Source organism: Ceratotherium simum, chromosome 17, assembly GCF_057802395.1.
Source record: "Ceratotherium simum simum isolate JZ-2026a chromosome 17, ASM5780239v1, whole genome shotgun sequence".
NCBI lineage: Eukaryota > Metazoa > Chordata > Mammalia > Perissodactyla > Rhinocerotidae > Ceratotherium > Ceratotherium simum.
In genome coordinates this window covers 35,288,316-35,311,029 of record NC_141916.1, presented here as the reverse complement: position 1 = coordinate 35,311,029, position 22,714 = coordinate 35,288,316, and the positions used below count along the sequence as shown (strand labels likewise).

At 34.9% G+C, this 22,714-nt stretch overlaps 1 protein-coding gene across 3 annotated transcripts in view; it reads right to left on the bottom strand.

Moving 5' to 3' along the window:
• INTS13 (integrator complex subunit 13) overlaps window positions 1-22,536 on the bottom strand; it is a 29,050-nt gene extending 6,514 nt beyond the window's left edge. The window contains exons 1-14 of one of the 3 annotated variants that reach the window (XM_087442653.1): window positions 22,049-22,535; window positions 20,829-21,064; window positions 18,747-18,821; window positions 12,852-13,054; window positions 12,363-12,443; window positions 11,090-11,180; window positions 9,594-9,722; window positions 7,969-8,053; window positions 5,398-5,487; window positions 5,110-5,217; window positions 3,139-3,317; window positions 1,840-2,010; window positions 1,438-1,592; window positions 852-1,082 (exon numbers count right to left, since the gene is read on the bottom strand). In XM_087442653.1, the coding sequence (XP_087298779.1) occupies window positions 852-1,082; window positions 1,438-1,592; window positions 1,840-2,010; window positions 3,139-3,317; window positions 5,110-5,217; window positions 5,398-5,487; window positions 7,969-8,053; window positions 9,594-9,722; window positions 11,090-11,180; window positions 12,363-12,443; window positions 12,852-13,054; window positions 18,747-18,821; window positions 20,829-21,053 (1,823 nt within the window). In that variant the 5' untranslated portion in view covers window positions 21,054-21,064; window positions 22,049-22,535. Of the gene's footprint in view, window positions 1-851; window positions 1,083-1,437; window positions 1,593-1,839; window positions 2,011-3,138; window positions 3,318-5,109; window positions 5,218-5,397; window positions 5,488-7,968; window positions 8,054-9,593; window positions 9,723-11,089; window positions 11,181-12,362; window positions 12,444-12,851; window positions 13,055-18,746; window positions 18,822-20,828; window positions 21,065-22,048 lie in introns of all 3 variants that reach the window. The other 2 variants (XM_004435466.2, XM_087442654.1) reach the window with 2 other exon arrangements.
• Window positions 22,537-22,714: the final 178 nt, after the last annotated feature.

Sequence of the window (22,714 nt, the reverse complement as noted above, 5' to 3'; positions counted from 1 at the left end):
GATGTGGATACATGAAATGAGATCTGCCATGAAGTGATAACTGTTGAAAGTAGGTGACGGGCAAGTATTCGTTCTACTGTTGTATATGTTTGAAATTTTCCATAGTAAAGTTCTGTTTTGTTTTTAAGGGACTTATTACGTTGCCATTATAATATTTACCTGGTTCTTTGCCTGATTTCTGGCAAGGAGGTAGAAGACAAAAGCCAGCTGATATGTTATGATATTTTTATTTATAAGCCTTTATTACTTTTTCTGTTTCTTCAAATTTAACCTTGACATCACCATATAAATTACAAACTAGGGAAAAAGAGTGTACTATTGAGTAAGGTTTTCAGAATTAGGACGATGCTTTTCCTCTGTGTTCCCAAGGGCACCCTGTGCCTCTTTTTATAACAGGATCCTCCACACTTGGCTGAAATCACTGACTGACTTGCCTATCAGTACCACAACACTGTACATTCTTCCAGGGCAGGGATCTTAAGCCAAATGCCTGGCACTTTACAGGCATTCAATAAATATTTACTAAAGAAATAAATAAAACGATGTCTTTGATATTTATAATACATAAAGCAAATACTGATATCAAATATCATGTATTATAATTTTCAGATGTTAATTAGGAAAAAAATTAAACACTACCTTTGTCCCAACAGTAAAAAAAAAAAAAATCATTAATTCTTTAAGCCCAAGATCTTTTAGATTTTAAGAATGATAAAATCACAGTTATGAAATGAAATAAACACACACTAAATGAACTACTATTAAATGAGGTTTGAATGTTGGAATGTGCTACATTCAGAATGTGATATGCCAAAAGGCACCATGGTGCTATATTATTATCAACAAGTCACCTCTCCAAATCTTGCCAGGATTTCTCCTGCTCATAATCTTTCCCTGCTTTCTCTGACTTGTCCTCTTTGTCCTCCCGCTTTCTCCCTCGTTTCTTTCGTTCCTCTTCTTCTGGGGGTTTGCTCCTACACGCCATCAGACATTCCAAGACTCTTTGATGTTTCTCCGAGTTGTTGATATGGGCTCTGACGAGGGTTTCTAATTCATTCCACATGATACGATATTGTTCATCTCTGAAGTAAAGATTTAAAATAACATTCTTAGAAATACTCTTTAAATAATATCAGTGTCTTATAAACCAATGTTAACTCAATAAGAAAAAAAAATAATAATATCAAAGGGTCACTTGCTACCAGTAAATAAAAGGAAATAATTAAACATGGACTTCTTTTCTCTTCCTCGATCGTTCATGGTGCAACTCTAAGTTATAACGTATTCAATTCTGCTATTCCATATTCTATATCACTTCATCTCAAACATGGATGTATATATACATACCCCCAAATATATAATTTTCATATGAATAAGTTAGCTTAAAAAACAATACGTATCAAGTAAATGTGATATATAAAGTAAGAAAAAAACTACCTTTTAGGGCCTTTTCCTCGTGTACCAACTGTGGAAATAGGTAGGGGATCATTTTTTCTTTCCATATCAACTAAGTTGTATATTGTTTTTTGACAGTTTAAGACATCTTCTTCTGTCAAAGATTCTTTCACAATAACACTGGCTAATGGAACTACCTATTAGATGTTTTTTGAAAAAGAAAAAGAAAATCTGTCTTGAAAAAAATACCAAAGCATCTTGGTATAACTTCAGTTGACTTTAAACATTGCCTTGGCAAGATAATCTGTAACCATCACTTCAATTTTCTATTGCTAATTCTTTAACTGTAGCGAATTCATATACTTCATTCTCCGCTTGAGAAATGGCGCCTGTGAAGAATATATAACTCATCCAGAAGAAAAACCGAGACCGTGTCACACTTACCGCTTGCATGTTAAAGATCGTGGTTTGTGAGATTATCATAGGCCAGTAACGCGTGTGTTTTTCTAACTGATCTTTTGCTCGTTCCAAAGGGATCTCAAGATTTCCATCGATTTTATATCTGGGGTCTAGAAAAGGAGTTAATCTGTTTTCCCTCATAAATTCACCAAAATCCTAATGATAACCAAATAAGATAAAATTAGAAACTATTTTCTAATGTTTCAGTATGGATTACATGTAAAAGTCTGTTTCCCTGATGTCTTCTGTCCTGTGACACGCAACAAAGCATTTTCTCTAATAAACTCCGTCCTACTAATTTTTTTTTAACATGAAACCTATCAGTCTTTATACAATGGAGATGAAGAAAGCCTCAAACATAAATGCATTCATGGTTCTTTCCACTTTTTTAAAAACCAAGGAACACTCTTTTTTCTTAATTTCTATAATTTAACTCTTTTCTATCATATACGGATAAAAGAATGAGTTAACAACATTACAATACCAATAATCTGCTTACTTAAAAACTACCTTGACATACGTCAAAATGTTAACAGTGGTTATCTTTGAATAATGGAATCACAGGTAAGTTAGTCTTTGTTTTTGTCTTTTTTAAAGATATCTATATGATCTAAATTTTCTACAATGAATACTTATTAGCTTTCTCCTTATTAAAAAAAGATCTAAAAACAAAAAAAAGCCTAATCAAAAACAATTACTTACAATATATAACACTTTTACAAAGCATATTCATATACATCAATTACATTAAATTTTTACAACCACATCAAAAGGTGGACAGACATGAAATATCAAATATAAAAGAGGATATCAAATATAAAAGAAGAGAGGGAGGATGAAAAATTAAAACGAGAACAATAGAATTTCTACCAAAAATAGACAATGTCCTTGTATGTACCTCTCAATACAAAAAGTCAGTGTTATTTCAAAGCAGCAGCAATCCAAATACTCAAATGTTTATGTTTGCCATTTAAGTTACTAGAAATAAAGTTCCACCTAAACTATTAATTCAAATCAATTTCCATTCTTTCCTATAATTCCAGTGTGTTGATGCTATCCAGACACTTCTCAGTATACATTGAATACATAAAGAAGACTACAAAGTGATAAATAGCTCTTTAGAGCAAGTACTGCAGGAAATTTACATAATTAAAATAATAAATAAATAATCAACTTCTCCAAACCTCTTTTTCATCACAGATCTTAGCACAGAACAGGCACTCAAGGACTACTTGCTGAATGATGACAGACTCAAAACAAAATGTATAGATATCAGGGTCTTACTGTAATCCGGTAGTCTGTAACTCTTCCTCCACATCCTTCACTAATTGAAGGTGGATCTTCTAGAATGGATCGAGAACTGCTAAGGACGTGCAAAAAAATCTCTCCTCCATGGCTACTAAGCATATGACTAATGACTTTGGAACCTGACTTTCGTGGTTGTTCCAATAAAACAGAACGACCTGTCAAAAGCAAGGTTACTCTATCAGTAACGAATTTTTTTTTTCCTTAAGATTTATATCTAGATTTTTCATTTTATAATTGATCCTCAGATTTTAACCAGTATTGCTAATTTAGTATATCTGCATTTCAAGTCCTAAAAATATGAATTCTAGCCTTAGTTTCTCTTGGTTACTCCAAGCTTACATAGTTACATAGATAGTCTTCCAAAATAAGACAGTGATCTCTGGTATAATGTTTGGTTATATTGTTCATTCAATTACAAGTTTATATGAAATTTTTCTCTTGAACATCAAGAAGAAAAGTGAGACAACTGTTGGGTAACCTTCAGGTTATCAAAGCTACAAAACATTTGGGGGAGAAAGCAGAGTCTCAATTCACTTCCACAATACCTCCTTATCAGCACTATCATTAACTACTTTCTCTGTCACATGACTCAATGTTGTTTAACCTGGACTTTACATAGTCTGATAATCAAATTACGCTTAACGTAACAATGAAAATAACCTTATAAAGGCAGACTGACTCTTTACATCAGTGATTCCAAAACCTACTCGATCATAACAATCACCAGAGGAGCTTATAGAATTTAGATTTAGTAGATGGAATCCAATAATTTGCTTTTTAAAAAAAATTTTTCACACAAGGAAACCACAGATTTAAAATCATATGTGTAAGTAACTTGAAAAGATATATGTATCCCCATGTTCATTTCAGCATTATTTACAATAGCCAAGATATGGAAACAACCTAAGTGTCCCTCAATGAATGAATGGATAAAGAAAATGTGGTGTATACACACACACACACACACACACAATGGAATATTATTCAGCCATAAAAAAGAATGAAATCTTGCCATTTGTGACAGCATGGATGGACCTTGAGGACACTATGCTAAGTGAAATAAGTCAGACAGAGAAATACAAATACCATATGATCTCACTTATATGTGGAATCTTAAAAAAAAAAAACAAACTCCAAGCTCATAGATATAGAGAACTGATTGGTGGTTGCCAGAGGTAGGGGAGAGAAGGTGGGCAAAATGGGTGAAGGGAGTCAAAAGGTACAAACTTTCTGTTATAAAATAAATAAGTCATTGGGATGTAATACACAGCATGGAAAGTATAGCTAATTATACTGTATTGCGTATCTGCAAGTTGCTAACAGAGTAGATCTTAAAAGTTGTCATCACAAGGAAAAAAAATTCTATAACTGTATGGCGTCAGATATTAACTAGACTTACTGTGGTGATCACTTCGCAATATATACAAATATCGAATCATTATGTTGTACACCTGAAATTAATGTTAACGCTGTATGTCAATTATATCTCAATTAAAAAAAGTCATATGTGTAAGAATCATATGGTACAATAGTGAAAATATAATGTTTATTAAGATAAAGGTATGGTGTTCAAAGAGAAATAAGTCTACAAATACTTTGTGATTTAAAATTCAATAAGTCAAGATAAGTGGTAAATATTATTCTATCTTCTAAAAAAATCAATTTAGACTATAAAGGTCACATTTTAAAAATAAAAATACTTAAAAATATATTAAACACCATTTCTCAGATACACTAGTCTGAAAGACATAAAGTCATCTTATTTTTAAGCATTAGTAAAACTGTTAAAGGGTATTTACAATTATATAACTTTAAAACAGTATGGGGAAATAAATGGCTAGACTGTATTAAAGAAAATAGCATTCTGGAGTTCACATTTTCACTTATTCTCACAAATGATTTCACTTGTAATAATCCCAGTTAAAACAATTAAATGATGAAAGTTACCATTTAGAAGAAAATTAGTTAGGCAGGAGGAAGGTCTACTATTTACATCTACAGGTGAAATTCGATAAGCGCCAGTGCAATAGTGTAATTCTGAAATAGAAGAAAACACTGATTTGAAAGAATATAAAGGAATATTTCCACAATTAAAAGAGAAAAGAAACTTGTTCCTTAAGACTTTAAAATACTGAAAACCAAAAATTCAAAAAGAAACAGATTAATGATCCCCACATAATACTTAAAGAACTTTTGATTTATTCTTTTCTCTTTCAATTATTTTTAAATACTTACCAATGTTATTGGTCCTTGGTGTGCACCACTTCAATGTTATCGTTTCTTTAAAGGAGCCTTCCCTACTGCTGCCACCTAAGTGGGTATCACCTTTAGAAATAAGTCAAAGAAACAGTGACATTACTAAATAGATCACAAACTTCCAATTATTTACTCAAGATTTCCAAAAACGTTTAAGCTCTGTAAGAGAAAATACCCCTGGGAGAACATCTTTTTTTAGAAAGACTCCTAAAAATATACCAGAGTATGGATATTAACCATGATTAAAACAAATATTTAATTTTCCTCCAAATTTCTCAATTAGTTTAATCCTTTCAGTCACTGCACTGCAAGTCAACAGCAAAAACTTTTTAAATTTCAAGAACCTACACCTGCTCCCCTCTGACACCATTAAATGATAAAATAACATGGATAAATCCTCAAAGAAAGCTTCAGGAATCTAAGATGCATGACTGATTATACTGAATCCTAATAAATGTACTAGAAGAAATATAAAACAAGGCATCTAGAAAGTAAATACATACGAAGATATAACAGTGAGCATTTTCTGCCTTTATGGAGTCTAGGGTAATAAGATTATAATAAAATAACAATAAACAAATGCAAAACTATAAAGTTGACAAAGCTTTGAAGGAGATGTATACAGTGCTATGAACATCTTTACAAAGAGACGTGACCTGTTCCGAGACATCAGGGAAGGCTTCTTTGAGAAGTGAAAACTAGTCTGAGTTTGAAGAGGATGAGTAGAAATTAAGTCAAGAAATAAAGGAAAGAGTATTCGTGCAAAGGAAAGAGCAGACACCAAGACACTGTGGCAGGAGGAGGGCGTGAAGAGTTTCAGGTCTGTGTGGCCGAAACACAGAGAGGAAAGGAGTACGCTGTGAGATGAGAATGGAAAGAAGGCGGGGCAAGACAATGCAGGGCCTTGTAAGACATTTGAACAGTTTTGTCTTTATCCTAAGGGCAAGAGAAAAGCATTAGAGGGTTTTAAGCTAAGGGGAACAAGGTCAGGATTAGCATTTCTCAAAGCTATTCTAGCTAGCAGGTCAAGAGTGGATACACAGACCATTTTAGGAAGCTACTATGGGATACTAGGTAAGAAAATAAAAGAGGCTGAATTAGGGAGATGGCAATGGTGGTAGAGGTGGATGTATGTGAGAGATACTCAGTAGATAAAAATCAAGAAAATGTGATGATGGATTAGATATGAAGCTGAGACAGATGTCTCAAAGATGACTCTCGTGTTTCTGTCTTAAATAACCGGATAGGCAACAGGGTCATGCACTGAGAGAGTGAACACTAGAAGACAAGTTCAGGGGCAAAGCTTCTAAGTTGCTTTGGGTATGTTGAGTTTTAGTTGCTTGAGAGACATCTAATAGATAAAATTAGGCAGCAGAAGATATAGATCTGGAACTTAGAGAAGATATCTGGGCTAAAGAGGAAGGCAACTCACAAAATCCAGCTCTGATGTCACCTCCTCTGTAAAGCTCGCCTATGTAACCCACTGTGTTCCCACCACACTCTGTTCCTGTTGCTACCATAGCATTTTACACATGGTGTCCATGTGTCATATATCCAACTAGAGGTCAAATCAACAACTATTTTAGAAAAACATTTGGGGTTACAAAGGATATTTTTAACATTTTTTCTAAGTCTTAAAAATAAGTATTTTAAAAGTTGATATTACCTCACAGGTTCTTAGTATTTCTACATATTGTATTTTCAAAAACAAGTTCTCTACATTCCTTCGTAAAACATTAATATACCCATTACCTTAATAGTTTTTCTCCTCTTAGAAATCCATATTAGCTTAATTCCAAGATTCCTCATACATATAACAAATGTTATGATTGGTTTACGGTATTAACACTTTAGAAAAGAAGCATACAACATGATCAAAGGCAACCATTTAATTCTCTGATAGCATCAATTTACATAGAAATCACTGTAAAGAATTTAACCACATTTCAAAACTTAAAGGCAATTTCATTGAATTTTAGGAATGGATGGGATATTACAGCTCATCTAATCCAGCATCCTTAATTTTAAGTGTGCAAACTGAAGTCTAGAAACACACGGTACTCACTAGCTGGTGGCAAAGCTTTAGCTCAAACTCTTTATCTCCGAACTCCAGAGTATTCTCCCCTAAACCATATTGATACTGTTGCAGAAATCACGGTTTTGGAGATGAAACCTACTAATTCAAATAACTTATAGAGGAAAAAACCTAAATTTTAAAACAGCTCATTCTTATCCAGGCAAGGTGTAAGTCTATCGCTCTTTCAACTCAGCTCCTGTTCTTTTCCCTTTCCCCAAGGTGATCTGCCTGCAAAAGAGAAACTACAACATGATTGTAATGGCTATCATTCTCAATATTTGTTCCATTAGCCTAATCTTTCCCAAAGTAAAGACTAATTCCATGGCCATTAAGTGGTGATATTGTCAGATAAGTTTGAAAAGGGATGACCTAAAGTCAATCAGGTTTGTTTACTGAAGAACTTCTCAAAGCTGTTAGTATGCTTTCATATGTTAGATCTTACAAAGGAATACTTTCCAATGTCTTCTACTTACCACTTTTCAGGAAATCTACATGTGCGTCTTTGTGATGAAGTAACTCTACATCATAATTGGCAGATGTGTTAGCATGTTGTTCTTCCTTAAAGCAAAATTTAAAATAACTCGGTTTTGTTTTCAAAATAATGAAGTTATTAATTATTCATTTTGCTTTCTGCTTAAATTGAGATCAAATACGCTCAACAATAATTAGCTATAATAATGGAATAGTTTGCTCAGTAATTAATCTATTTAAAGATGAAACAGTCTTCCACAACAATATGAACTCTATTAAAAAACTACTGGCTATATACAGGTAATAAAGTATTTAATGATTTTTCTTACATTATGTCAGAATTAAAATAGATGACTAATCTAGAAATTTTAGAAATTTTTTTTACTCTGAATGCAATACTTTATATACACAAATATAAATGAAATAGTTTATATAAATTGAATGTGAAACAGTTGTTTGAAGGAAGAAATAGCATCTTTAAATATCTACAGTAAGTTAGCAAACACCAACTACATAAAATAGCAAATATAGACTTATAAACAAGTTTAGTAACTTGTTTCCACTGAGAGTAAATAGGAACTTCCATACTATCTATTTACCAAAAAAAAGACAAAAACTGAAAGAGAGAGTCACACCAGTGGCACACAAATATGGTCAAATTTAAAAAGCAAGCTATTAGACATCCTCAGAGTATTTTTCTTATAACTCATGAAATTATATATATTAAAGTACATCCATCATGCTATTTTACTTGTTAACTGCTTCTGCAGCCAAATCATTCTATTAGGTAAGGCTACAATTTCTATTAAAGAGCCAGCCGATGGTATAAGGAGGAAATTAATAATGAAAAGATTATCTCTCTCATACAATTTGGTGTTCATCATATGGTGGCAAAAAAATGATACTGGACCTATGAGAAAGCCAATTTGAATTTTTAGATATAGTGGCTACTTTATATTTGTAAACATAATCAACAAAATTAAATTCAACTCCACTCAATAAAAATTCATTTAAAGCTTACTATGAGCCAGGTATTGCGCGAGTCCTAAACAACTTAATGATAACAGAATGAAAATGAACAGCTAGCAATAAATTCCTAAGAAAATCCATTAGTAAAATCATAGACTCACATGGATGGTTTTTTAGCTAGAGTAATAAACTTATTTAAAACTACGAGCTATTTTTCCCTAGTTAGACCTATTAGTTACAAACACCTTTATATTGGGTGGGTAGGAACAAAAATATAGAAAGTACAAGATTCACTAGAATACACCAAGTAATTAAAATCTAATAACACAACTGTTAGAAAAAGAATCACAGAAAAAGGAACTATTTAAGACAGAGATTATATTTTGATGAAAATAACAAGAACATAATTAAAAACAAAAAAGCTGACATAGAGTGTTCTTATTAGAAAGAAAAATACAGCATTTTGTTCTGTGATCCTTTCTTGTTGCTTTTCAGTATTTACTGACCTGGTCAAGGACACTGAATGTGGGCTAGCAAAACAGAAAATATGATATGGGGAGAACAAGTTAAGGTTCAATTAAAATAAATAATATACGTCAAACAAATATTTAAAAAGCAAAGCAGAGCTTCCAAAATAGGAGGAAAAAGAACTGCCTACCTTCATTGGAATATTTGTAATAGTAGTTGAAGCCAAGTCGAAATGTTGCTGTACTAAAATATTTAACTTGGTAGCAAGATGCCGTCCTGCTCGAACACTGTGAACTTCGCTGGTTAAAACAGGAGACAACTACAGAAAAGTTTATTAAAAAAAAACCCACAAAACATTAATACATTGTAACCTAGGGCCAAGTATTTTACTTCAACCTACAAAAATTAAGTATTTTTACTTTTTAGAATTCGGAAAAATAAAAAGGTCCGTAAATTAACTATGATCATATTTTAGCAATAAATTTTCATGCATTCATTCATTCAATAGAGAGGTATTAAGCAAGACTTACTATATTATATGCCAGAAATTGTGTGAGCTATTGGAGGCTACAGCAGTGAACAGAGAAAGTCCCGGTCCTCTTGAAACTTGGAGTGGAATAGTCTTTGATTTCAATATATTTTTTAATTTAGAATTTTTACCTCTATTTAGCTATATGCAAAATGGATTTGAAGTGGCCCACAGAAATGCTGTAGAAAAAATACTGCATTTTGCGGAGAGGACAAACCCCTGGGGATAAAACTACTTATTATAAAGAATGTGGAAATCGCCACAAACATCAGGTTTTGTCACCAATAAATGTGATAAGGCAGCCAAAAGTTACTTACAACAAGGTAACAGAAAATTTTACTCATTCTAGGGTAATAATATTTATCGTAAATAAATTTTTTAGCTATTACAAAGTAAAGCCAACATATTGCCACATTATCAAAAGAGGCAGAAAAAAGGGGCTTAGCATGGAAACCACCCAAAACACAATGAGATGATGACCTAAAAATATCACTTAACTATAAAAAATTCATAGACCAAGGTAATAACTTCACGTTTATATTAAATAATGCTAAAAACCAGAACATAAGAACATACACATTTAATATAATTATATAAATACATATATCTATATTTCTAAACATAGACCACTGATGGAGAACATTATGTGATACAAACCCATTTCACAATCAACAAACTCGTCTCTTCCTTTAAAATTGTTCAAATTTATTTAAAAAGTAAAACCAAGAGGAAAAATCAGTTTTTTACCCCCTCTGGAAGGGTAAAATTAATTTCTTTGTTATTGGAGTATATTTTTGTTAAAAAGTGTACTGCTTTTCTAATGAGAAAGAAAAGATTTTCATAGAATAAAAATTAAAGCAATTGAAATTCATTACAGTAACTGAAATTTTAGGAACAATACAAATTATGTATGGTTTTGCAATACATTTAATTAAAATAAACATCAACAGGCAAGTAAACAGAAAATACTTTAAATAAACTTACAATTATAACAGAAAGAACCAATCTAGGTGTTTTGCCATACAGATTGCTTTGCAAGTTCATAAATATTTTCTTGACAGAAAATGGTGGCAATGTGATCATTTGAATGCTAACCCTTCTCAGCATTTATTATTATAACTAACAATGATCTTTTCTTCCATTACTTCTGTACTTGCCTCTTTTTTAGGACGATCAGACACAAGGCTGTCTTCACCAACTGGGTAGGTGTGGATCAAAACCAGCTCACACTTCTGAATCTGCATGAGACTTAAAGAGAAACTTTTCACTTAGAACACAGGAAGACATACTACGTAAAAAATTCAGGTAGGTACACTCTTAAAAGTTTAATATACTAAAACAGTGTTTCCCTTATTATAATCAGATACTACTGTTAACACAAAAGCTAAATATTTAGAAAGACTATGTAACTGCTGTACTTGCATGAACATTTAATAAATAATTTATATGAATTTAATTCAAATAGAAAAATGATGATTTTCTGTGTGTTTGAAGGACAAAATAAAGGGAAAATTCTTATAATCAGGTATAATTTTCAATAGATAATTGCCACAGAGAAAATGAATATATTGTGTATTAGTTTCCCTTTTACTAATGTTTGTTAAGGACAAAATCAGGCAATACAAACCATTACCTATAATTGGTTATTTCCAAGAATACAGGATTTGTAATGCTACAAAGTTTCCCCCAACTTTTTATTTTGAAATTTCCAAACCTACAGAAAAGTTGAAAGGAAAGCACTATTCAATGAACACCCATATATCCTTAACCTAGATTCACTAACTGTTAGCTATATTTGATTTCTCCATATATACCTAAATAGACTCAAACTTCTATTTTTACTAAGTCATTTGAGAGTAAGTTGCAGAGGAAATGATACTTCCTTCCTAAATACCCCAGCATGCTTCTCCTAATGAGAATAATCCTACTCATTAACACCAGTACTAAGTGTTAGTACTAAGAAATTAGTAATAATAGTAAGAAAATTAGTAATAATAGCTCACCCTAATATAGACTCCACATTGCAACTGCCTCATACATGTCTTTTATAGCTATTTTCTTTTTAAACAATTCATACAATGCAATTAGCTGTTATGTTTTGATTTGGTACTACTGAATAATGCCACCAACAATTTGCTCATTTTACAAATTTGAAACACAGTAGGGGAGTAAGCCATCAAAACAAATATGCATTACAAATGTATGTATTATTTTATCCTTCTGATCACCTTTCCTGTGAAAAAAAGGAAAATTTTAAAGTGAAAGGGAAAAAAAGTTTCTGATCAAACATACATTTTTTTGACTAATTTGTAGAGCCAGTAGAGAATTTAAAGGAATGCTACCAATTGCTTTCAAATTATTGGAATAACTATAATTAAATACATAGGACTATAAAACGGAATATTTATTTAGTTTATGGATGATACTCACTGATCTGAATTAGCAGCAAGCTTGTTATGCTCGTGAATTGTTTCTTGGACACAGTCCTCAAGCATTCGCACATGACTATCACTAGAGCATAAAAAAGATATAACCAACTTAAAAAAATAAACAGTAAGACAAAAAAATAAACACACACAAAATAAAGTAAACACACACTATTCAGCTGTAGTATCTTGTTATGGGCACTTAACATTACTTCAATAAGGACTGCCTTTAGCATGCTCATTCACAATACCAAACAACCAGATGAAAAACTAGTGAGAAAAAAAATCAAATTGACCTACATGATGACAATCTAAACAGTTTTCACTGAGATGAGTCTTTATTTTAGAATTGGATAAAAATAGCTTCAATATTAGAAAAGCCACTTGCAATATGCTTAAATGCTAACATGTTGTCCCTGCTTTTTTAAATAAAAACAGCAACAGGACATTAAAATTCCCTCAGTGAAAGAATTACTGTTGATTAATGTCTCACCTTTTTGCATTAGTAATGCATATTATTCGCCCTCTGTTTCCAACACGCTCTGCATTCTCCATTAGTAGAGTGCGAGCCTCATGTTGGTATTCTGTAATTTTACACAGGGTTTCCACTGCTGCAACGAGACCATGCAGAATACTGCAGCATTCTGGATCTGCCCGTGGATTAGGAGGCCCAACAGCAGCTAATGCTGCCATTAGCTAAGTAAAAGGGAAAACAATTATGTTGACAAGAGTGTGCAGCACAAGTCAGACGAAGGCACCACAAGAAAGAAAATTACAGACCAATGTATCTTTTATGGACACAAATACCCTCAACAAAATACCAGCAAACCGAATCCAGCAACATATAAAAAGAATTATACACCGTGACCAACTGGGACTTATCCCAGGAATGCAAAGTTGATCCAAAAATCAATTAATGTAAATATCATATCAATAGAATTTAAAAAATCACATGATCATCTCCACAAACACAGAAAAAACATTTGACAAAATCCAAGACCCTTCATCATAATAAAAACACTCAACAAACTCGAAATAGAAGGGAACCTCCTCAAGCAGATAAAAGGCATCTATGAAAAACCAATAGATAACATCATGGTGAAGACTGGATGTGTTCCCTCTAAGCTCAGAAACAGAAGAAGGATGTCCACTCTCATCACTTCTATTCAACACTGTACTGGAGGTTTCAGTCAGGGCAATTAGGAAAGAAAAAGAAATAAAAGGAATCCAGGTTGGAAAGGAAGAAGTAAACCCATCTCTACATTGCAGATGACTTGATCTTGTATGTAGAAATACCTAAGAAACTCATTACAAAACTTTTAGAGATAATCAGCAAGTTCAGCAAGGTTGCAGGATACAGGATCAATACACAAAAACCAATCATATTGCTATACAATTGGAATGACCGATCCGAAAATGAAATTAAGAAAACAATTCCATTTATGACAGCACTAAAAAGAATAAAATACTTAGGAATAAATTTAACAACAGAAATGCAAATCTCATACTCTGAGAACTACAAAGCATTATTGAAAAAAATTAAAGACCTAAATGAACAGAAACTATCCTATGTGCATGGATTGGAAGACTTAATATTGTTAAGATTACCCAAACTGAACCATAATCCATCAGAATCCCAGTTGACTTCTTGGAAGAAATTGACAAGCTGATTCTACAATTCATATGGAATTGCAAGGAACCCAGAATAGACAAAACAATCTTGAAAAGAACAAGGTAAGAGGACTTCACTTTGTATATGCATAAAGATACTCTGGAAGAATCTATAAAAAACTAACAGTGGTGGGGATAAACAGTGATGTGCTGGCAAACCAGCTCTCCAAAGGGAAAAAAAAGCCCTAATTTGTAGTGTTTGCCACCATCTATGGTTAAATACTCCCACCATGGCCGATTTCAAGCAGTGAATGCGAAGCTGGTAGAAGTACATATTCAGCTCTCCCAAGTTGGTATAAGCAGGCTCTGGCACACCACTAACTGGGACAGGGGACACGCTGGAAACTTTTTAAGGTTTACCTTTTACTTACACACACACACGTATATGTATAAATGACTATATAAAGGAGAACGCAGGAGAAAGTCAATAAAAAGTAGCTTGTTAGCGGAGGAGTGTTCCGGTCCTGGGGAAAGGAGCAGAAAGAACACACAACTTTTGGAGTCAATAAACATGGATTGAAATTTGGCTCTGCTTTTTTGTGTGTGTGTGTGAGGAAGATCAGCCCTGAGCTAATATCCATGCTAAACCTCCCTTTTTGCTGAGGAAGACTGGCTCTGAGCTAACTTCTATTGCCAATCCTCCTCCTCTTTTTTTTTTTGTCCCCATAGCCCCAGTAGATAGTTGTATGTCATAGTTGCACATCCTTCTAGTTGCTGTATGTGGGACACGGCCTCAGCATGGCTGGACAAGCAGTGCTTCGGTGCACGCCCGGGATCTGAACTTAACCGCTAAGCCACGGGGCGGCCCGGGCTCTGCTTTTTAATACTGTGTGACATGGTCAATCTCTCCTAGCCCTTTTCCTAATCTGAAAGTGAAAACAATAACAGAACCTGTCCCACATTAGTGTGATACTTTCAAACTTCAGTTAATTTAGCCAACAAGAACAAGACCCAAACTCCTGAAGTCTGACAATTTTTTTGTAAGGAAATTTAAGATGTATAGGATCAAGTTATGTGCTGTAACAGAAAGAGCCCTGGACCCAGGTATATAAGTCTAACAACCTCTGGCCCCTATAGGCTTCAGTTTCTTCACCTGCACAATGAAGGAGTTGAAGCAAAAGATGTCTACCATCCTTCCAGCCCAAACATTCTTCGATCAATCCACTTCACTTGTTACTCATGGCTATTCACAACAACTAAGGAAAGGAATGACATGAATAACTAAAACTAAACGTTAAATAGATTAACACGAACAAGGTTATACCTAATTTATCCAAAATGTCAATTATTTTATATCATGTCAAACACCAGTAATGCGTATATAGTTGCCTTCACCACTGGAGTTCCCCCTTCTGTTCACAATCTAAAAGTAATGAGTGTGATATAATGTGCCTTCACCTTCAGAAAGCAGAGGGGAGTGGTAATTCTCTTATGATCAGTATACCTTCCGTTATCAAAAGCACACATTTCACTGCACTGCAGAGATGCAGTAAGGAAAATCTATACAAATTTGTACTTATTTTTATTCATATACAACTAGAGAGGCTTCAACCTTCTTTCACAGTACCTCTTGAAAGAAATAAAGCAGAATACATGCCCTTTCAAAGACAGTACAGGGGTAACGTATGGAATCCTTAATATTATTTTTTCAACTAATAAAAGAATAAAGAACATTCTGGAGTGATATAAATGCAAAGCTAAACCAATAAAAGCCTACCCCTTGAGTGAGTTATCTCAAAAGAATGAAAGGTTAGATATGTTTACATATTATAATATTAATCACAATGTTTTAAGACCAAACACTGTGATAAACACACTTTCTTTAAAAGTGTTTCATTTAAAACAGATTTGAATGGGACTAGTCCATTGAATGGCATCCATTAACAGAAAAATTTTAATCCATTAACAGAAAAATTTTAACAAGAAATAATTCCAATAATGTATTCAATTATTTCAAGAATGCCTGTCTCTCATGTTCATACTCATCGGTGAAGAACCTGGTAGACTGAGATCTTCTATCCAACTAAACAATGGCAAAGAACATAATCTGCCACAGTCAGTATCCTTAGACAAATAATGTTCAAAAAGCATAAACTTGATGGATTGAGCATGGGTTTATTTCTGCTCCCTCCTAAAACTCCACTAAAACTGTAGTAAAGGAATTTAATTTAAAAAAGCATAAACCAAAGCTAAAAAAAACCCATAAGCCCACAAAGACAAACAGAATGGGGGAGACAACAGGAAACAAGAGATGTCAATAAGAATTTATCAAAACAGATGCAGGAATGGTAATGGGCTTATAGGACTAAAAAAGCTGAAATCTAAGTGCCTACGGCGGGGGGGGGAAGGCAAGATGATACGCCCTTCAGAATCCAGAAGTTCAGGAACTGGAGGCATCAATACCAAACAAAACAGGGGTAAGACAAGATACTGAAAACTACGAATGACCTGAAGTCAGTATAAGGAGCAACTTGACTCCCAGATCTTACACTCTACCCATGTAAGTGACTATCTCTCCTCGATGACCCCAGATACAGAATCCCATTCACTGGAAGAACTGAACTAGAAAAGTATCAAGCATGGATACCATGAAGCATAGCAGAGTGTAAGGGTAAGATACTAGACCAGTGCTGCCCAACAGATCTTTCTGCGATGATGGAAATGTTCTGTATGTGTGCTGACCAATACAGTAGCCACTATCCACGTGTGGCCTATTGATCATTTGAAACATGGCTAGTGCTATAGAGAAACTGAATTTTTTATCGTATTTAATTCTAATTAATTTAAATTTAAATAGCAGCTATTTAATAGCTAATAGTAGCTACATATGGCTAGTACCTACTACATTGGACAGCACAGTACTAGACCAAAAACAGAAAGACTGAGTGAAAGTCTGCCTACTGGATGGCAGAATCTACTCTCTCCCCTGGTTCCCAGAGGGCTGACAAGCAAGTTTATAGCATCCAGGTAGAAGAGTGGAAGATCTTCTCCAGAGACCCTGAACAGTGCCAGATAGGTGATCTGTCGATTCTGACATCTGGAGGTGTCCCAGGGAAAACAATTAGATTAAACCACAGTGAAGCCCAGAGTCAGCAATACCTATTCCACAACATGCAGATATTCTAATCTGCTATTTAATGCCTTGCTTTTAAACAAGATTGCACAGCTAAATATCAGCAGGCATTTAAAAAAAGCCTCAACATGAAAAGAACTCTGAGAACACAGAGATCAAAAGAAAACTGCAAGTTTCCTATTGTTTTCAAACTATTATTAATACCTTCAGATTAAAAAAATTACACCCAAAAACAAGAAAAATATATGACAAAAATGGACATAATTAGAGCAGAAGTAAGAGTTCTCGGAAATTAAAAATATGATCAAATAAAAAATTCCATATAAGGGTTAAAAGGAAACAGGTAAAACGCTCAGAAAGTAGAATAACAATGAGAGGACCAATGAGAAAAAGAGTAAGGAATTCAATCTGGGAGGTCCAACATCCCACTAAAAGGGCTTCCAGAAAGACACAGAACACAGAGATGAGAAAATTATCAAAGAAACAATATAGGGAGATCTTCCTGGAGAATACAAAGCCTAGCACAGTGAATGAGAAAAGACCAACACCCAGGCATACCACTGAGAAATTTCAGAACATAAAGGGGAAAAGAAAAGATTCTAAAAGGTTTCAGAGAGAAATTATGACGAAAAATGATATTGGACTCCTCAACAACACTAGCAGCTTAAAACAGTGGAATAGCGCTCTCAGAATTTTGAGGAAAAAGTTATTTCCAACTTGAAATTTCTATATCCCAGTTATTAATAAAGCGTAAGGTAAGTTATAGGAATCCTGGAAGTTATAGTCTACCAAAACAAGAGAGTACACAAAGACACAGAGGAAAAAAATTGGGATCTGAAAAACAGGAAGAGGAGGATGACAGCAGTGTGCCGGGCCTAGAAAGCAGTCAGTTCAAACTGGAGCAGAAGACTGTGCTCCACAAGTTTTTCAAGGGAAAAAAAAAAATCAAACTGCTAACTTCTAATACATCTATCATAAAAAATATTGAGAAGTTTTATACAGACATGAGGAAAAGCAGCAACAGATACACAGAAAACTAAACAAATTAAGAACAAAAAGGAAATGATAAATTCTAGGAATAAACAAAAAGTTGTATAAGAAAGGAAATAATACATAAGTCAAATCATTATGCTGTATACCTCAAACTTATACAGTGCTGTATGTCAATTATATCTCAATAAAACCTTAAAAAAAAAGAAAGGAGATAATCACATACACTACTTGGCTTAGCAGTGAATAACACTTGATGTAGACATTATAACGCAAACGTGGAATTTTGAATTAACCAAAAATCCTGCTATAACAACATTGAGAAAATGAGGGAAGAGGGAATATAAAAGGTAAATCCGCATTGACAATAATGATAAATAAAGTTTAAATTGAGAACTCTACAAATAGCAGTAAAAACATGTTATTTAGAAATATGGAAGTAAATACTAGCTGAGCTAAAGACTTGAAACTTTGCTTCTAGGAAGTGGGGAAAGACTGGAATGGAGATAGCTCTTTTTCTTTTAGTATTAGTTGGTGTTTTAAAACTATGTACAAATACTACTTGATAAAAAATTTTTTTAATCATTTTTTAAGAAAGTATTACCACATTCAGATAATTTCTTAAAAAGGCCACAGGTCAAAACCTAACCATACCTCCTGCAAATTTTGGTCTTCTTGAGTCCAAGAATTTAAAACATGTGCTCCAGAGTCACTCACAATGAAATTCACCTAATGAATTTTAAAGAAATAATTAGTATGCAACTCCAATTCCACTCAATCACATCATATTTAAAATAATATGCAGTCTCTAGCACTGGTTTGCTGATTGTTTCATTCATTCATTCATTTCATAGTTATAGAACACCTAGTACATGCCAGGTGCTATTCTTGGCACTGGGGCTATGGGAATAAGGTGATGAATAAAACAGTTCTGTTACTCACAACGTGGGGAAGGCCAGGGTTGCAGGGGTGGGGGGTAAGATGGAGGGCAGTGCAGGGAGAATACAAACAAATAAATAAGTGAACAAGATAATTTCAGAGAGTGATAAATGCCTTGAAAAAGAAGTTGGTTAGCTACTTTAGGTTGAGCAGTCAAAGAAGGGCTCTACAGAAGTGGCAACTGAGGGGAATCCAAAATGACCAAAAGAAACCAGCCACGGACAGAGCTGGGGGTAGAGAATTCCAGATACAGCGAACAGTAAATGCAAAGGCCTCTAAGTGTGTACCCTCAAAAGGGTGAAGGTCAGAGCAGGCAGAGGGGTAGGAGATAAACTCAGAGAAATAGGCAGCAGCCATATCACATAAGGCATTGAAAGTCAAAATACTGGATTTGGACTTCATTCTAAATTTTAAAGTAAAATGCAAACAAAAAAATACTATCAAGTAAGATGACAATGACAGTAAGGATATATTAGAAAATACATCAAATGATGACCATGTTCCCTTTTGGGAGGAGGGTGAGATTATTTCTTTCCCCTGGACTATATGATCTAATCTGTGATCTTTTTTCCTAATATCCACGAAATACTAGTTCTGCTTTCCCAGTAAGTTTGATAAGCAGCCTTCCCTCCTAAGGTTTACCTGACAGGGACATATTTTAGTAGCCATTTTATTTACACTATCTCATTAAAATTTACAACAATCATAGGAAGTAGGTGTTACGCTTACATGGGAGGAAACTGAGACTTTGGGAAATTAAGCAATATGATCAAGGTCACAATGCTGGTAGCTAATGATGCCAGGATTTGAACCAAAGCGCTATATCACTACATTAGCGTTCCTCTCATGCCGTTTTTTACCCGACATAATGCACAATTTACAGAGGAATTGTGCATTATTAAATTTTAATTTGGAATATATAGGAATGCATAATGTTAGACTCTCTATGTTCAGCCTTACTGTTACTGCCCTGCCTGTCCCAGTTTAAGAACTGGCAAGGGCCCAGCGTAGGCTGCTCCAAATGAGACAGAAAGCAAATCATCCACTTGTGGCTAACCAAATGACTCCCAAAATAAAACAGTGGAGATTCTGAAACCTGAAGATAATCTGCATACTTGAAATTTCTATCAATCTGCAATTTCTCTTCTTATTGACAAAAATAATTTCCGCGTGGCATTCTCAAGAGCAGTTCTTTCTAACATGGCCAAATCCTGCAGCAGTTCCGTACACAGTCACTAAAACTATAAACAGCCAGCCTGCTTAGGTTCAACTTCTGGTTCTGCCTCTAACTAGCTATGTGACTCAACACAAGCTTCCTCTCTTTACCTCAGTCTCTGCATCTCCAACACAGCAGTAATAAGACTGATATTCAGATGGTACTTACCAGGACGTTCTGACAACTTGCTTACAGCCAACATCCCTTCTGCTTAGGCTGGCAACAGTTTTCAATGGTCACTGCCTGTTCCATCTGGTTATTATACACTTTGAATATTATTCCAGTAATTACAGTGGCTACCTCACAGGATTTTTGTGAGAATTAAAGGAGTTAATAAATATGAAGCACTTGGTAACATGCCTGGTACATGTAAGTGCTCCATAATTGTTAGCTGTTATTACTGTTGCTGGCCCTAATTAAATTCATATAACATATTAATCCCAAAGGAGAATACCACATACCATATTTTTAAAACAGTAAACAGTTTTAACTCAAATCTATAGCAAAGTCATATATAAAAAATGTAATAGGCAGTTAAGTACATCCCCAAAATCATGATTTTGCTTGTACTTCACACTTACCAGCTTTTTGAAAGGAAATATATCATACATTATCCTACAATATTCCATGGAAGATTCTACGGAGCAAGTCCACAATGATTTAGATATGGGGGCTAAAGGGATGATTCCTTGGGTCCTGTTCTTCACCAACATATCAAACTCGACATGCTGTCTGCATGATTCTGCCATGTAAGGGCAGTGATCCACAACAAATACTGTTTTATGAGATTCAGAAAAAATCTTCATTTTGTTTTACCCTGTAAGAGATAACATAGATTAGCCAAATGTCTTATACATAATACTTAATATCTTAAATTATTTCTAATTAAGTGTCTTTTTCTCAAGAAGACCTGGTAGAGAAAACGAACAATCAGTATTCAAATAAGCAATTTATCCAACAAAGAACAAGATTTCATGAGGTCATGACCAGAAAGTAACTATCAATTCAAGAAATCAGCTACACCATATTAACTGTCACTCTACAGGCACAGGCAAAATTACAGTCCATACATATTTTTGGCTTTTTGAATAAACTTAAAATCGTCAGAAGAAAATATTTTACAAATAATTGTACTTGATTCCCTTACCTAACACCAAACATAATAAACGACAAATACTCTTCAAATATTCTTTTGATGATCCTTGCTAATTGACGTAAACCACATAGAAACCCCCAAACTAACCCCAGTCAGATTTGGGCTTCCCTCCAAAAAGTCTCAAGACTTCTGAAAGAGGAGGGAGGGGGGAGGAACGGGAGAATTAACAGGAAAGAGGAGTGACAGCAAAAGGAAGGCCCAAAACATAATAAACATCTCCTAAGATAACTACATATCGGGTCTTTGCGTTAGCATAAGAACTTCAAATTCACACTCCCCCTTAGCTTTTGAAACACCATAGTAATTTACCTGGTAGAACAGAAAAACTTAGTTGCTACCATCACATTGGTGGGGAGGAGGAACTTTTAAAACTTTTTCTTATAAAAACTCCCTTGCTTCGCTAATAATATCTTATACAGAATAGACAATCCACATTCAAGAAGCACATGGTAAGCAGAGCAAAAGTGCTCATCAAAACGAACTGAATTTTTACGCGCCAGCTATTTTCTTCTCCTGTTTTCAAACGCATTTCCCCTTCTCGCAAAACTCTTCTTTGAGAAAGCTAGACACGCTCTGCTGGAGGATGAGGGGTGGAAAATACAAAGTGAGTGGACAGGGAAGACCTCAGGATCGAGGTTCGCTTACTTTCGTGCCTGGTCCTGCAGTGAAAACGAACAGAGGCTACGGACCACAGCCTCTCTGGAAAAGCCTGCTGGCTGGGTGGGAAGGGTCAGCGCACAGTCAGGACAGTCTGGTACCAAAGACAGGGGACTATGCTTTCCCTGCTCATCTCCTAGCACACCGGTCCTTCCCAGGCTTCCTAAATGTAGGAGCGCGCGCGCGTGCGCATGAACACAAATCCGCACACACTCGGTCTCGCGCGTGCGCAGACTCTTCCACAGCCCCGCCAAGCTGCCCTTCCCCCTCCGTGGGCCAGACGCCCAGGTCGCTGAATAGGAAGAGGGCGGAGCCAAGAAAAAAAATGCCTCCGACCATCAAGACTTTTCTACCGGCTAATTTTCCCAATCACGCATTGCGAAGATTGACCCGGGCAACCTGACAGCCTCGCCAACACCGAAGTACCAACCATAGCACCAGCTAAACCAGCCACGGTCCCTTACGCACAAGGCCCTCCCACCCGGTCTCCCCTTCCCGGTCTCTCAACCCAGGCCAGTTTCCTCTGGCAAAGCTCGCGAGACTTTGCGAGAGGCCAAGCAAGAGCCTAAGAGTAGGTTAATAGGGAGGGACGTAGAAGGGACCCGCCCCCACCTCTCGCGCATGTCAGCGAGAAGCCGCAAATAAATCTCTCGG